The following is a 17,190-nucleotide window of genomic DNA, read 5'->3' as shown; positions in this document are numbered from 1 at the left end:
GCGCACTTCCTGCAGCCAATCACAGTTCTGCTTTAACCAGTTTAATAAAGTTCCTTTTTTCCCCCGCAGTTTCAATTTATGTTCCGAGGAAACGGGCGTCTTGTTCTCGGTGCTAAGTATGTGTGTGAACAAACCAGCTCTGCCTATGTGGAACACACATCGGCTTAAAGTTAGAGAGACGAGCAGAAAGAGTCTCTTGTAAGAAAAGAAGATGTATCTATGGCGCTTCTCTATCGCCGTAACCCTCGGTTTGATGTGGTATTTTTCAGACTGTGGTCGCACAGTGACACAGTACTTTTTATGTTTCGTCTTTTATTTTTCTACTCCACTGTTATTCGGAAACAGTGGACGAGAGAGCAGCACTCAAACTGATGAAGAAACGAAGGAAAACCCACTCCAGGTATTAAATACATATTTTTTTGCATTGTCCGATATCGTCTCATTCTCAATCGCAGGAAAGAGCAGAGCTGATTTTACGAGCACTGCATGACCAGAAACTGAGTTATGTTTTAATGAGGTGAGCCTTGCTGTGTGTTTTAATAAGTGAGATAAGTAATCGTACTTGTCTGCCGTGTTTACAGGTCAGGCCACACAAACACCTGAGCTGTGTGATAAGTAAAAATAGTCAAATATATAAGTTAGCACTTACAGCATGAGGTGCATTGTTTTGACCTGAGGCCTGAAGAACTTGTTTTCACTCATTACCTAGCTTACTCTGTCACCTAGACTTCAGCACTAACTAATGTTATAGTTCTTACTGTGCTCTATTAATCCCTGGTAGGTCTACTTTAGTTAGTTGACTCATAGTTTTGTGTTTTCCAGGAAACTGTTGACCAAGAGTTGTTGGGTGACTTGACAGATGGAGGAGACAGCAAACAGGCTGAACCACTGGACTCTCAGTATCAACATGTAAAGATGTCTCTACAGCAAGGTGAGACATGTCTTACACAGGAGAACGTGTGTTTTACAGTGGGGTAAACACAGTTGTCTTTGCAGTTCAGAAACACTTTTCATAAAGATGTGAGCAAATGTTTAAAAAAATCCAGTTTCTGCTCTTGACTGTCTTTGTCAGTAAATTTGATGTCCGTTTCGACTTGACACAGTTGAAAAGGGCGGTTTTGCATAGACAAAGCAGCAGCTGGAGCTCACGTTACATGAAACAAGTAAGGGGCTTTAAGGAAAGAAATAAAAGGATGAAAAAACCCTCGATAGATGGGTGCATATGGCTGCGATGTGTTAAACAGGAAATAAGATATCTGGTTTTCATGTCTCCATTATCAGCTGTTTTTGCTTTGCATCTATTTTGTGCAGCGTTTATTAAACTGGTTTGTGTTCGTCTGTATGATTTGATATCGCAGCTCTTTTAGAATAAGTGGCTTTAATCTACATTTCAATTCCTCAAGGCTCAAGTCAGACCTTGAAAACCACTGGTTGACCTAAATATAGCACTGACATTCAAATGCATGACCCGGTAACCCTTTGGAATCATTTATGCACCTTTTTAAACTGTCCTTATCCCACATACACAACATCTATTTTGCCAGCACAAACTCAGCTATATATTAAAGGTTCTATAGAAATGTACGACTCTTTAATCCAAATCACGCAACATATTATTATAGAACAGCTTTAGGTTGTGAGAAATGTTATTTCCCTATTTATACAAACAAATAAAGCTGAAAAATGTAAGACATAAAACTATAATACAGTCTATTTATATGTGATTTTATTCCAACCTGTTTTTGTGCCTTTTTTCATTGAAAGTCTATGTATGCCTGTAAATCACTGAAAATATGAATAATTCACTGCTTTTAAAAAACTCTTATGGTCTACGGACATAAGTGACTGTGTGAAGTCCCACATCAGCGCTCTCAGCTGGTTTTCTCAGCTTTCCTCTATATGATATATAAATAACGTTATGTTGCTGTTAATAAAACATGCTCTCTAGAGGGACCCGACTTCAGTTCAGAGGGAAATCCTGTCATGGATATTTGTGCTGAGTTTTGAATTGAATAGTTTGGACAGGAGTTTATGAAGAAAGTAAAAAAAAACGGAGCTTGAATTTCACCCAACAAGCTTTAAAGTCGCTACGGTCCTCGAGTTTGATGTTTAGGGGGAGAGTGGGGGTGTTTGGTGTTAACTTTCCTGTGTAACTGCTCTCCTCAGTGTTTGAGTGCGCCTACGCCCAGCTGGTCCTGCCTTGGTACGGCCTTCCTGAGCCACGCAAGAACCAGCCTCTGTACCAGGTGCTCAGCAGAGAGTTTGACTTCGTAATCAACCGGATTATTGGGAGAGCCAAAGACTTTGATGTTTCCCAGGCCATCGTGGGCTCCGTTCGTATTTTGACCCAGCATTTGCATAATGCGAAGCAGTCTGACAGGTGAGACTTTACACGTACGTTCTCTCAGAATTCATGCTGCTTCAGTTACACCTTGCACTCAGTAATGTGTCTGAGCTCCATAAATACCTCCATATCTTTTTATCACCTATGATAATTTACCTTACTTTTACAAGATTATATCTGCAGTGACACCCTAATGGTTGTTTTTATGCTGAATGGTACATTGCATTAAGATTTAGATTGAGTGATTGTCGGAGATGTGTGGTGATAAACATCTATGATCCAGTGCTGTAATAATCACCTCTCGTTTGGTTTCTGTTTCAGAGAGCTCTTGTTCAGCTCCAGAGCAGAGGAGATCGCAGTTCTCCGAGAGTTTTCTGATGCTCTAGTACGTAACCTTTTACCCAAATCTCTCTGTGACCTAGAAGTCAATCGCTGTACCTTAAATGAGGTTGTTGCCTTAAAGGGTAAGAAAGCATTACATTCTCTCTCCGCATAAATACACTCTTATGTAACGGCTAAGCCTCCGAGAACTTATTTTACAAGTGTGTATTGTATGTAATCCCTTTTTTGTTTTTGGCATTGTAGAGTTTAGGGCATGAATTTTGGGCTGCATAAAAGGAAGGCGCTCTTCTGTGGTCATTTGCCAATTCCCTTTTAGGTTTTTGTCTTCTTCTTTTTTAGTAACAGATAAAATGTCTTATCTCGTGGGAGTCTTGCTTTGCAGTAGGTTTTTGCAATTATGCATGTATCTCAGTTACAAAGTGCTTTTTACAGCTTTAGTTAAGAGATTATGTGCATCTTGGCAGCTAGAAACAGATAATTTCTAATTGTATAGTTTTGCTTATAGACACATAATTCAGTCTTTGCAACAAATTGGAGCAGTTGGTAAATTATACAGGGCTTTGCTTTTATAGTTAAATTGACAATCCTGATTTTTGCCTAATATTGTGATGTATTGTACCACCTATTCTCAACTACACAAGACATTACAACTCAAAACTAAATATTTATAAGGGCTGATACGCCACATTTAAAGTAATATTTTGACATTTTGGGAAATACAAGTATTTGCTTTCTTGTACGCATTAAACAAACAAGATCCAACATGTAAATTTGTGAACTTTAGAGGTGCAGGTAGGTGGATTTTGTTATCTTTGGACAGAGACAAGCTGTTTTCAGTCTTAATTCTATGCTAAGATAACCAGCTGCTTCTAACTCGTGGCAAGAAAAAAAATTAGCATATTTTGGAAAATGTTGTATTCCTTTTTAAAACGGCAGAATCTATTATTACTGACTGCAGCTATGTTAAGCGGATTCAAAAACATGACTCATTACAATCCTATAATATTGTGAAATGTGAAAATTGACAAACGGTGCTTGTAGGATTAGTATGTTGGCTGTTTTCTACAGGGTTGGGCCTGTTGGTGAAATGGCTGTCGGACCCCGACAACCTGAACCAGTTGGTGGTGAGCCAGCTGGACAGCGTGACCCCCAAAGGCTCTGTGGAGGATCTGTGTGGATCAGACCCGGATCAAACCTCTCTGGCTTCACAGGAGGGCGAGGGCAAGGGCAGTGAAGTGTGAGTGTCATCTTTTGCACCCCGCTGGCTTGACCTAGTCACAGTGAGCCTCAAAGCAACGACTGTATGTGGTTGAAATTGGAACTGACCAGGTTTTTTTCTGGTGGCTATTTTTTATATTGATTTCTAGGAGCTTGGAGGGAGCAGGGATTTCAACCAGCACCAGGATCAAGGCCAAAAGCAAAGGTGCATTTTTAGATTTGAGTTGTTATGATTAAAAGGCTTTTTTTATGTAAAGCTCTTTGACATTCTTTGTAGCAGTGCACATGATTCTAACCTGTTTTTTTACTTTGAGTGTGAAAACATTTCAGATGAGACTTAAGGAAGAGTTGAGGAAGGCAGATGGAGTAGTTTGTGGTTGTTTAGAAAATAGAGGCCTGTGCTTGCATAACGCCTTGTTCAACAGTTTGAAGAATAGCAGTGTTGACATTATAATTTCTTTACCAGCCTGCCTTTTCAGTGCATAATTAATCCACTGTTTCTTTTGTTTGTTGGTCCAGACAGCTAATTACACAAACTGCAAGCTGAATGCCAAATCATTTCTGTGTGTGCAACTTCTATCTCTTTGTATTGCAAACAATCCAAAAGTAATGATGGCTAAATAGGAATTGATTATGCCATAATAATGAACAAAAATGACAAATGTGTGTGTTTTCTGTAATGATCATAAATTCTGAAAAAATGCCATCATTTGTCATAATATGTAAGAATTATTTAACTCTGATGAGATATTTATTCATTATAAGGCCATCACATTGATTATAACATACACATTTTGATTACTAATCATGCTTACGTGCCAAATGAAATGTTGATTATATCTGGTGAATAGTCTTTCTTGCTACATTTCCAACTAGAAGGGCACTGAGAGAACACAGACCTCCGCCAAGGCTATGCCACAATGTTAACGAAAGTGAAAAATAATTAGTCTAATCTTATTAGACTAAGGTCTATGTCGGAGGTAACTATAGTGATGCTTAAAGGTCCCATGGTAGGAAAATTTCACTTTATGAGTTTTTAACATTAATAGGAGTTCCCCCAGCCTGCCTATGGTCCCCCAGTGGCTAGAAATGGTGATAGGTGTAAACCGAGCCCTGGGTATCCTGCTCTGCCTTTGAGAAAATGAAAGCTCAGATGGGCAGATCTGGAATCTTGCTCCTTATGAGGTCATAAGGAGCAAGGTTACCTCTCCTTTCTCTGCTTTGCCCACCCAGAGAATTTGGCCCACCCATGAGAGAGAGACATCATGACTTTCAAACAAGCAAAGTGGCAGTTGGTCAAGGCCACACCCCCACCCTCCACCTTGCCCCCCCCCCTCTCTCCTCCTCAATAGCTACAGACACAGAAATGGCACATACTAAGGAAAGCTCATTGTGGGACTGGCTCTAGTGGCTGTAATTCTGCACCAAGGCTGAATTTTGGGATACAGCTACAGTATTAGGGGACCACTAAGATCTATATAAAAGCATCCAAAGAGCACCATGTCATGGGACCTTTTTAAGAGTTTACAATAAGCATCGCTATCGCAGTGCAGAATAGTTTTTTTAGATTTACAGTCAAATTGTTGTAAAGGTGAAGGTCGAGGTAGATTGCATTGCTATTCTCTCCATGTACAATACTCAGAATATATCAGAAAGAGACATTGTGTTTCTTCAAAGCTATGGTGTACACAATAAAAGAAAACAAGTAAAAGAGACGGTGTATGAAAAAAAAAAAAAAAAATAAATAACAAGGTAAAATACTGACTAACATAAGTTCTGTGATTGTCATTTTCAGCTAACAAGTTAAAAGAAGGATGGTCTAAATTTGTGGACAAGATGAAGTCTAAGAAGGCCACGAAGAAGATGAAAAACATGGAGCAGGATCTGATGCGGAGGATGACGTTGATCCAGGGAGACGTGTCCAACGAGGACGATGTCCGCAGCAGTGAGGGCTCCGTTAACAGCCAGCAGGACTCTGACAGGGTTAGTCTGCTGCAGATATAACGCAATATACTAAACTAAAGATGACAATTTGTGAAACATGACATATTCATTGTCGCTTTTTTTGGCCAAACGCCATTAGGAGGACGATGATCTGGAGAACTACTTGACAAGCGTCCAAGAGGACATGATGGAATTCAAGCTGTCGTATGAGATGTGGCGCGTTGGCTGCTGGGCTGTCAGCATCCCTCATGTGAGTTATAAATATCAGTGACAGTGTGGAATGTCCCAGAGGCTTGTTATCTGTCTACTGAGACTCTGTAAAAGCTTGTCCTTGGATGACATGTTAATATTTGAGCTGGAGTCTGAGTAGGGTGTTGACTGTTGTAGGCCGACTGGGATGATGAGGAGCTAATCTTCACCGTTCACCTGGAGGAGAAGGGCAGCCCTGAGAACCTACAGTGGGACATCAGGAAGACCTACATGGATGTTATATACTTCCGTAACACATGGCAGGTAAAAGGCAGATGGAGGGCCATGTTGTGTGTGTGTGTGTGTGTGTGTGTGTGTGTGTGTGTGTGTGTGTGTGTGTGTGTGTGTGTGTGTGTGTGTGTGTGTGTGTGTGTGTGTGTGTGTGTGTGTGTGTGTGTGTGTGTGTGTGTGTGTGTGTGTGTGTGTGTGTGTGTGTGTGTGTGTGTGTGTGTGTGTGTGTGTGTGTGTGTGTGTGTGTGTTTTTTTTTTTTTTTTTCTTTTCTCATTTTATATATATTTTCTGCTTTTAACTGATCCAATCACCTCTGATATACACTCAGTTGCCAGTTTATTAGGTGCACCTAGCTAAAACCAATTCTGTCCTGCAATAAAATGTAGTTTGGGGTGTTGTTGAATTGTGTGATACTGGATACAGGTGTTTCTATTATTTTGTCTACCCTATTGATATTAATGAGGGTAGGCTAAATGGCGGAAATACCTCTCTGGATAATGCAATACAGTTCAACAGCACCACAAACTACAGCCTCCAAAAGTATCCTAAATTTGTATCAACATCTCTCTGAAACAGTTTTAAAAAACTGATTATAACCTTCATGATGGGAGGATTTATTACAGGGCTGATGTTTTAGACTGCATTAGTGTTAGCTAGGTGTACCCAGTAGGTGATATGAGGGGGCGTGCCACCCCCCTTGTTAGCAAAATGACCAAAATGCATGCCCCTTGCTAATCTGCCATTCTCCCCATCTAGAAATGGTTTGAATATTTGAATCATACATGATTTATTTTCTGACATGCAAAGCAAATTTCACCCAGAATTAAATTGTTTAGTGAAATACGGGAACATTAGTTTAACATGACAAATTCACTTTTGATTAACCATAATCATGCAGTCCAATGTTATGAATTTCTATAGCACATTTTAAAAAGATGGTTTTCTACAAATAGACAGGCATCATCATGTGTATCAATCTGAAAGAAGATCTTTTGGTTGTCAGGATTTATTTCCTTTAAAAAAAGGGTTGTGTTTCCTGCTTACTGTCTATTCAGTGTGAGCCAAACTTTTGCCTGATGTCAAAAACAGTTCAGTCTCTAAGCTTTCTTGTCCTAAAAACACTCTTTTCTTTTTTTCAGGACTCGACCAACCTGCCCACGATCCTGGTGCTGGAGGAGTCTGAGGTCAACGATGAGTTTGAAGAAGAAGCCAGAGTATCAGTGGAGCATTTCCTGCAGGTTAAAGACACCAGAATAACACGTACATATGCTGACACAACAACTTCAATCACAATCTTTATGACTCAACATGTTGGTATGTTCTTTTCTAGGAGTTGGTTTCTGATAATCTGATTGGCCACACTCAACCGGTTTTCCAGTTCCTCTGCCCACTTGACAAACTGCTGAATGAGGAGGAACATTATGAAGGCGTGTGGGGCCTTCTGAGCGGCTTGGCTTACTTCTTGACTCCAGGTCAGGGAAAAAGAAGAATTTTTTTTTTTTTTTTTTGGTGGTAAAAAAAAAAGTAGGGGAAAAACCAAAACCAGGAAAAAAAAACTATTTCAAGCAATTGGGTTGAGGATATCCTTATTTGAAACTCCTACTATATGTCAAGCTCCCAAAACAATGGATCACCTGTTTGTAACACAGGATTTTTGTAAAAATGTGAGTACAGGATCTTTACATATAAATCAACGTTTGTTATATTAAAGCCCTTGCCAAACAAGTTCACACATTGCAAATTTAGCCTATGGCGCCAGGGAAAGCTCCGTATTTTTCAGTATACCAAAGTTGTGGTGTCTAGTGTGTGTGCCGCAGTGGAATGATGGCGATACTGCTTATTTGTATACAGAACAATTAGTTTATTAACTCCACAACAACGTCCTTACATGAGCAGTACTCTAAGTGCCATCAACCGACCTTGCTCACTACCTTACAGTTCTTCAAGCGTAGCTGCTTATTCTGGCTCTCTGATTGGCTACACGGTATGTTAGTCTACCTGTATTACCCAACACCTTGACAGGCAGGAAGGGGGGAGAGCCCACAGTGCTGTAGTGCTATTATGAATCCTACTTCTTTTCTTAAAGGTCCAGTGTGTAACGTGTTTAGTTGTTCATTATCAAAATCTGTGTTGCCCGTTCACAAACGTGTCCTTTTTCATGAATATTTACCACCACCATCTATTCCAAGTATTCCTTTTGGCTTGAAATTTGACATTTGCATTTGCATGAACTGGGGTAGACGCTCCATATTCATGCGCCATCTTGAAATATGTTAGCTGGTAAGGGACATATAGGACATACTGCTCCGCCTTTCGCCTTTTCGCTGTCACATGATAAACTCCCAGGTGCTGCTAATGCTGCTAATGGGTATTGTCGCTTCCAGGCCCCGGCAAGTTTGAAGAAGAAACTTTGAGGACCACACGTATTCAAAATCCAAATTTCAGGAACATGAGTCCTCTTCTTCGCCCAGGATATTGAAAAGAGCAAGAGACCGGCTTTTTGAAGCGTGAAGGCTACCGTAGCTGTAATACGTACTTTGAACTGCGTGGTGCGAGAGAGTTGATTGCGATATATGATCTCAACGCCAGATGGGAGAAATTCCTACACAGTGGACCTTTTTAAGTTGACAGTGTTTGTGTAATTACTCTCATTGCCAGAGGGGGGAGACAAAAGTTCCCCACTCCAGCTTAAAAATGTATAATTTCAAGCTGACATCACTATGCCCCTTCTAAATAGTAAATTGAACTTAATGTGTAAATTTGTTGGAGTGCCCCTTTTAAAAAATGTCTGACTTTAAATGGATTCGCTGTTGATGTCTGCCACTCTGCACCATAAAGGCCGATGCCTCGGGATCAGCTGTCGCAATCTGATTGCTTTGTTTTCCTCTGCAGAGCTCGAGCCCTCAGACAGAAGCCCCAAAAGAAATCATGACACCATCTCTACATCCAGAACTGACAGCTCTGCCTTTAGAAAACCCTGGTGCCTCTACTGAGAAGGGCAATGATGTTCCCAGTGCTTCAGTCCCAACTATTGTTATCTCCCAATATAATTCTTCTTCAGAACCGCCTGAGAAAGCAGAAATCGAAAAGGAGCCGCAGTCTGCTGCTAACTCGGACCCTTCAAACGAAAACTGTTCCCAAGACATACCAGAAGACTCTGATAATCCCTTAACCTCTCACTTTAAAATTATTTTCAAAGGACTGACCCGTTCCAGGTCACAAGAGTCTCTGGTCACGACAAGGAACAGCAGAGATGAAGACCCACCTGATTCAGACTCCACGCCACACAACAGCCAAATCAGAGGCGTGCAGGGGGAGATCGCAGAAGGCCCGTCTTTGCTTCATTCCAGTGTAAGGTCAAATAAAAAGGAGAACATATGTTTCAAGATGTCAAGTGGAGTGAACAAGGCTAAAGGGAAGGATCAGGGCACTTCACCGAGAGGGGAGAACTCCCAGTGTCGGAAGAGCCAAGTCGGCAGGGAGCAGCTGGAGGCGACCAAAGCCATATTTGATCTGCTGAAAGAAATATCTGGTTTGTTCCATGTTATTTCTGTTGTTTACAACATTAAGAGCTTCACGATCTTACCAGTGGTTTTGTATGTTGTAGGCCTTTTTTTTGTTTTGTTTAAAGTATACTCCGTACACACTCGCCTGGCAAAACTAATCCTTTGCAGTGAACATTTAGTCTGCATTATAATTTATCCTGTGATATTTTAAGGTGAACTTATGGACTGTTATGATGAGTGAAGTCTTTTAGGTGGTGCATTCATGTGCTTGTGACAAGCTCAGACAATCCATGTTTGACAGTTGGCAGCCAAACCGCAGAAGACGGCAATAAGCAAACATTGATGTGAAGGATCATGTTAGTTAGGTAACTTCATGCACTAAAAGGTTTGTCTATGTAGATGCCTAATTAAACAGGTTGTAGGATATCTAAAATACTCACATAAATCAAAGGTTTTGATGTTTGGTTTACAAAATGATTCACAACTCATCCAAGAAGCTTCATCAGGAGCATTCCAGTGCATTAACGTTCACTGAGATGAATTATCTACCTTAGCTAAATATTTCTATAGCAAACTTCAAACCTATATAAGTTTTCCACATTGTCCTGAAATAAACAAAAGTGGCTCACTGGAAGGTATGGAAGAACGGGTTAAACAGCTGGTAAACTTAAGTAAATTGTCGGTAGTCATGTTAAACTGCATTGATCAATATTTGTACTACTACGGATACTGACCGTGAATTTAAACTACTCTGTTATGTGAAAAGGTCCATAATAGACTACAGAGAATGAACAAGCCAGGTCAAGTCAATTTTATCTATATAGCCAAATGTAGGAAAGCTTTTTTGCACACCTCTTTTGTCGGGCAGGTGCGTGGGATATGATCAAAAGTAGCAGATCAAATTTTTTAGTATAAATCTATATAGCCAAAGAAATTTGAGGTAGAGGGCAAGACGGAGAGCTTCACAATCTGTACAACATGCAACACTGTCGTTAGACCCTAAACCCAACTCTGCAGCTACAGAGCTTTTTTAGCTTAAGTGTCAGGCTTGCACATTCACTGTTTTGATCTCTGCCAAATAAGCTTGAACATGCAAAAACGCTGATATGATTTTCTTTTTTCTTTTTTTAAGGCTGTCTTCTTGAAAATAGACTTAATACTCTGTCTGTCTTAACAGGGAACTCCATCCTTGTAAACATATTTGATGCCATTTTGAAACCTGTTATGCCCATCCTAAAAAAGTAAGTTTTGGTGCTGCCTTCCAACCCTCCAATAAAACACAGAGTTTTATGGCGCACTTGGATCTGGTCTGTGAGTGACTTCTGGTTGTGTTCACCTCCAGAAAAGTGAACTCTTTCCTAAACAAGATGAACCCGACAGAAGTGCAGATAGCCGCATACATCGACACCCTGCGTGAAAAACAGTGGCCAGATTTTCAACCCGCAGCTCCTCCTCCTCCTCCTCCTCCTCCTCGCACTGATGAGGAGAAGACCAAGACCAGGGATAGAGCACACAATCTAATCAATGCCAGATGTAGGTGACAACTCTGCACCAGTAGGAAATATACTGTTGTTTTTGGCAGTTTATAATCCATTTAAAATGTATTTTTATGTTCTCTTCGTAGATTCAAACTATCTTATCCTGAAGAAGACAGATATGGAGTCTGTTTTTAATATTTTCCAGGACGGTGAAAAAAACAAAATGCTGGTATATGTGAGTATCTCAACATTTACTTTCTGTCACATTCCCTAGGTAATTGTATCTAATTTACAGTTTCTTTCTTTTCAATATAGTATACACATCTTGTTCTTATTGATCTTTCATAACAGATGCTCCTGTCATTCCTATTAAGGGAATTTTTTCCCAATGAGCATTCCCTAAATGTGAGCGCCGCTGCCCTGCAGAAAGTGACCAACTCCACCAGCTGATCTGAATCCTTGATTGTGTTTTTAATTGTACTTTTTTAAAACATAAAATTATTTATTAAACATCTGAAAATGCCTTGGAATATTTGTGGCAAACATACTGGGAACATTTTGTGAATTTCCTTTTTATTTTGTATATTGAACTTTGTAAGTTATAAACCCTGACTTAAATGTGTGTGAAATCAGAAACCTTTGTGGGAGCTGGCTTACTACTTAATTGTAAAACTCATTGTAAAAAGTAAATCTTTCATATTTACAGTTTGAATTTCACCCATCACGTTTTAATGCAAAGTAATTTAAATTTTCTAAAATATTTTGCATCACTTTGAGCACTTTTGTGTGATGAGTGTTTGTTTTCTGAGTTAAGTGAGTTTTAGAATATCCCACAATTACAATTCACCTAAATCTGTCAAAGTGGACAGTACCGCTATCAAAGGAAGCTGTTAATGTAAATAACTTGGAATTTATTTCAAATAAAATATTTTACTGAAAAGTCTTTGTCTGTTATATTTCTGGCTTTGTGTATTTGAGTGAGTTTGGACTCTGTAAAAGTTAAATATTGTAAATTTATAAGATGTAAATAAGTTGCTGATGCCAGCAGCTTATTTGCTCTTGTAGCCAACCCAGGCTACTCTCTGATGCAATATTTGGGTAAAATATATTTCGGACGAGTTGAGCAAGTTCGTCCACCAGGGAAATCCTGTAGGTGTAGTGTGAGATGTATTAAAATAATTACTTTAATAAAAAATACTAGACTAAAGTGTCTCTATAGCCCTTAATGGAAATGCTGTCTCCAATGCTCTTGCTGTAACCAAATTAATTCCAGGATTATTCTGGTCCAGGTCACAGGAGGGAGATTATCGGGCAGCATAACAACATGAAGCCATGTTTTATTCACTGAAGTTCCTGTGGCCAGGTAAAAACATCACAGAACCAAACACTTTGATTTACAGAAGTTGAGACTATTTGGCTAATTATCTATCTATTACCAGCCTGAGGTGATGACTTGTTAACATGAATTCAAAATGACGTCATTGGGGTGATGTATGATGAAAATGGGGGGTTGGGGTGGGGTTAAGAAAAGAAAAAAAAGTTTAAGGTGAAATATAAGACTACTTAATCAAATAGTAGAAGTTGCTGTGTCAACAACCACCCACCCTGCTGAAGAGTCCTTGAGCAAGACCTCAGCTCTGTTTCCACCACCGAGTCGTTGCTGCAGCTGCTCCTCCGCTCCAGCAGGGGGCAGCTTTGTGATCAACAGCAGCACACAGCCCGCTGTTCAGTAATCCAACATGTCTGCGCCCTGAAGGATGCTGCTAACGGCGTGAAGGTACAGGACAAATCACAGGTATGGGAACACTGCGATATAAGTCGTTTTTTTTTAGAGTTTAACACGTTCCTCTTTGACCCGTTATAAAGGGTTTAAGCTGTTTCTCGGCATACTCGGAATGTTAATGATGCAGTTAACGCGCCTGTAGCTTTCAATGTGACTATAGACACAAGGTGTCAAACGCGTATGTGTTTTGTTAGTAGTGTAAAGATGTAAGCATGTTTGTCCCACGTTGTATCCGTCTTATAATTGTTACTCATCTCGTAGTTTTGGTTCCCCAAAAGAAAAGAGTCTTAATCGTGCATGGCTTTTACACTTAACCTGGAAGCCAAGTGCAGAAGTGTAATTATGTGGAGACATCTGTGTGGGTAGGCCAGAGTGAGTGAAGGCTTCACAACTCTTTTCTGTTAATGTAAATTATAGAAAGAACACGAACTGCATGTTTCTGTACACATTTGTCATTAGTTTCTGTTATGCCATTGAAATGAAATGCAGTCCCTAAAAACTTCGTACGGCTTCTGAGCAAAATGGGTCCTACATAACACCAGATATTCTGCCAAACTTTGAACAGTTTTTGGTTGAGGCATGTTTGTATTTTTGTTTGTGTATGAGGCTCTTTTGGAAGAAAAAAAAAAGGCCATGTCGTTTACATGCATGCACTATTTAGGATTTAGCAATATTTTATTTAAAATGTTGTTGTTGCTCAGTTGTGGGGTTGTTTGCTTATGTTCCCAGGCCACTGTCAATCAAATCTGATCAAAGCACAACCACACAGTTTTGAAAAGGCAGATTATCTGAAATTTCTTAATTTAATAAACATTCCCTGAGGAATCTTACTTTGATTGCTGTGTATTTTGACTTGAATATTTATGTTATAAAGAAGTACTTAGCATCTTCTGGTAGGCTATATTTGACGGTGAAACAGAGGCTTCTCTATAGATTAGATTTGACTGATGTTTTCTTGATGAACAGCATCTTTTTCTTTTCTTCCCTGTCTTAAATGTTTTACTAAAACCTGAATCTTGATAGCCTTACAAGCATCAACCCCTGCTGTTTCTGTAGTTGCTTTTCTGTTATTTACAGGCCCCAAATATGTTCATCTGAGAAACGACTAGGCCCATATGTCCTGTTAGTATGGAACGTGTGGCCACAGAACCTTTGTGATTAGAATTGGTTTGAGGGTATGGATCAACTTATAGTAACCTGACTGTAAAGGCCAACTGAACATCTATGAAGTATGTGTCTGTTTGTGATCTAAATGAATGCCTTAATGCCAATATTAAACTGTAGCTAAAGACAGCAACAGTGAGGCATTGAGCTTATTTTTGTAACCACCACCCCTAACAACTCAGTTGACTGCTGTCAGAACCATGCAGATTTATTTATAACGTGTTTGACATTTGCGCAAATCTGGATGTCAAACGGTGTGAAAGGAAGAAAAATGATGAAGCTGGTAGCTTTTACTGCTGGCATCGTGGTGGTTCGAAGCCCCCGTGTAATCCATTACAATCATGTAACAAACAACTTGTGGGATATTCCATGAAAAGCTTATGAAGACATATTCAAAATGGCCCATTTGAACAAAAACATGTTCTGCAAGAGAGTTGTTAAAAGATGTATATTAGTGGTTCCTCACCTGTGGGGCTCCTCATCACTGGGTGTTTGTCTGTGAGTTGTGAGCAATTCCATGGAATGGATGGAGTGATTTTCCCGTCACAGAGTGTTGCATAGTATTTTGCAAAAAAAGCAAAGATTGAAGAACAGTCGGAAAAATAATCATAATTTTGTGTAGCTGCTTTTTTTGATTGGAAAACACCGTCTGTATGCCTGAATGGTATAAATATAGGTATGGACATTTCAGAGAACATCAGTGACAAAAAAAATTCAGCTCATAAAAATCTGTAATACAACACATTTGCTGCAAAAAAGAGCTCTGACTTTAGTTTCATCCAGATTCCTGTTTGACCCCTGTTAATCTGGTGCCCATCTCCCAGTTCACTAACGAGAGATGTTCCAATACCATTTTTTACTTTCCGATACCAGAACTTGATTATTGGTGTCATTGTTGTATGGCCTGGCTCAAACATGAACAAATACATACAGAGAATAAATAAATAATAAATGGCATATAACTTATTTTTTTATTATTTAGTTTGTCAGTCATAATTGAGAGAGAAATTATTTATTTTATTATGATACCAGCATTTTAGGCAGTATTACAGGCATTTCTGATACTGGTATTGTTATTGGAACCCACTTGTGCTGATATAATCATACCTCCCCAATATTCTGAATATGAGGTCCAGCTGCAGCAAGAGCTCAGGCGGGGGCCGATGGCTCCAGAGTTCAGAGGGTTTACTGTCACATTCTGGCTGCAGTCACAGTTGGCTTGCAGTTTCTGAGCAGTAGTTCTGAAGGCTGGATTTTATAATGTCAGAGCCTTGTGTGTATCCACATGTTGCCTAGAGGTGTGTGTGTGTGTGTGTGTGTGTGTGTGTGTGTGTGTGTGTGTGTGTGTGTGTGTGTGTGTGTGTGTGTGTGTGTGTGTGTGTGTGTGTGTGTGTGTGTGTGTGTGTGTGTGTGTGTGTGTGTGTGCACACAGCAGTGCTTTTCTTCCTCGCATTGCTTGTTTATGTGTTGCGGCTGAATATCAGCCACAACACAAAAGAAGTCCAATGATGTGGTGAGCAGTGGCAATTGATTTTTGATCCTTCTTGTACATCCAGGCTTTATAAATCATGTATCCATATTCTGTTGTGAATCAGAAAGTAAGAGTTATAGCGGAGCTTCTAATGTTACTTTAGCCTGTTTTTGACACATCAGTCTGTAGTTTCATGCGCCTTATGCTCGGATACTAAAGAAAAATGACAGCTAATGTAGCCACAGCATTGTCGCTGTCTGCAAAATTTATCAGAGATGAACCGAGTGCTGTTTTTCCTTTTCTTTATTTAATGCGTCATTGTCGTGGTTTGTTGCTTTTTTTTAAATTTATTCCAAGTACAGGCAATTTGTACGGTGCGAGGGTAATGTAATTCAGGGGTGCCTGTAAAGGAAACAGTCTCTCTGGGATTTGATCACAGGCATGCAGCGATAATACATGCAGGGAGTTTAGACTGGGAGTCATCACTATTCAAGTTCAAGGTCCTGGTTTGAATCCAGGCTGCAGTGATAGGAATGTATCAGCTGCTTCAGTATTCGGCAGTGCAGAAAACGGCTGCTGCCCACATTAACGGTCTTATTTTTGCACGTGAATGCTTGACAACTGTGTCAAGTGAACTGATTATAATACACTGTGTGGACACACTGGACACATTACACCCATAAATGATTGGCTTACTGGTGATGCTCAAGATCATACCAGAGGTATTTGTTAGGGTTGGGGCTGTGTGGAGGAAAACCAATTTCCAACCACTCTAAAAACCATTTTGATAATTGATTGTTTTGGTCAGTTTCCAAGTAAAAACACCAAACATTTGATGGGGACAGCTTCTGGAATGTGAGGATTTTATGCTGTTTTGTGTCTTACATTATAGCTATTTGAATATCTTTGGGGCCTGGACTAGTGAGCAGTTAGGGGTTAAGGCCCTTGCTCAAGGGAACATCAGTGGTGGTAATTAGGATATGCCAAAAGCTGTTCTTTCACTTTCACAAGTGAAGAGCCAAAGATCGAACCACCTTAAGACTTAGCACTGCCCCAACATACACTGCATTGGCGAATATTATTTTATCAATAATTGACGTGTTTGTCAGCTGATGAGTAGTCTGGCTCAACGGATGCACATTACTGGGATAAAGCCTGACCGGTATCTTCCCTCTCGCTATCTCTGCTATCAGGGCTTAGCGCTTCCTAGGACTGTTGTGATTGGTTTAAAAAAAATACAAACAAATGAGTGTTTTTCCCCCTATCCCAGTAAATAGATAGGTGGTGTAGCCAGACCATACTCAAGCACTGACACAGCGCTGTGGAGATAGGTCTGGTTAATGCAAGACTAGCCGATGAGTAACTAGAAATTAAAGTGGAACAGTTTCAACAAACTTATTAAATAGATCCTATTAAAAAAACATGTATTTAAGTTTAAATGTATGTTTAAACACAGTCT

At 39.8% G+C, this 17,190-nt stretch overlaps 3 protein-coding genes across 3 annotated transcripts in view; all 3 read left to right on the top strand.

The window, feature by feature from the left end:
* On the top strand, window positions 1-7,845 carry si:rp71-46j2.7. Its single transcript, XM_039813067.1, has 11 exons — window positions 1-400; window positions 823-931; window positions 2,167-2,380; window positions 2,666-2,808; window positions 3,755-3,923; window positions 4,054-4,109; window positions 5,700-5,887; window positions 5,988-6,098; window positions 6,236-6,361; window positions 7,469-7,567; window positions 7,660-7,845. Exons 1-11 carry the CDS (start codon window positions 212-214, stop codon window positions 7,843-7,845), a joined length of 1,590 nt encoding a protein of 529 aa, XP_039669001.1. The 5' UTR covers window positions 1-211.
* A 1,345-nt stretch (window positions 7,846-9,190) lies between these two features.
* Window positions 9,191-12,256, top strand: LOC120566236. Its single transcript, XM_039812539.1, has 5 exons — window positions 9,191-9,861; window positions 11,013-11,076; window positions 11,178-11,368; window positions 11,460-11,548; window positions 11,665-12,256. Exons 1-5 carry the CDS (start codon window positions 9,258-9,260, stop codon window positions 11,761-11,763), a joined length of 1,047 nt encoding a protein of 348 aa, XP_039668473.1. The 5' UTR covers window positions 9,191-9,257; the 3' UTR covers window positions 11,764-12,256.
* A 725-nt stretch (window positions 12,257-12,981) lies between these two features.
* The window catches only part of mrpl11 (mitochondrial ribosomal protein L11), a 38,236-nt gene continuing 34,027 nt past the window's right edge, over window positions 12,982-17,190 (top strand). The window contains exon 1 of the mRNA XM_039813911.1: window positions 12,982-13,108. The gene's annotated coding sequence lies outside the window, so the exon portion shown is untranslated. The remainder of the gene's footprint in view (window positions 13,109-17,190) is intronic.

The sequence above is a fragment of the Perca fluviatilis genome, chromosome 10, assembly GCF_010015445.1.
Source record: "Perca fluviatilis chromosome 10, GENO_Pfluv_1.0, whole genome shotgun sequence".
Taxonomy (NCBI): Eukaryota; Metazoa; Chordata; class Actinopteri; order Perciformes; family Percidae; genus Perca; species Perca fluviatilis.
The sequence above is the reverse complement of the archived record's forward strand: the minus strand, read 5'-3'. Positions and strand labels throughout refer to the sequence as shown.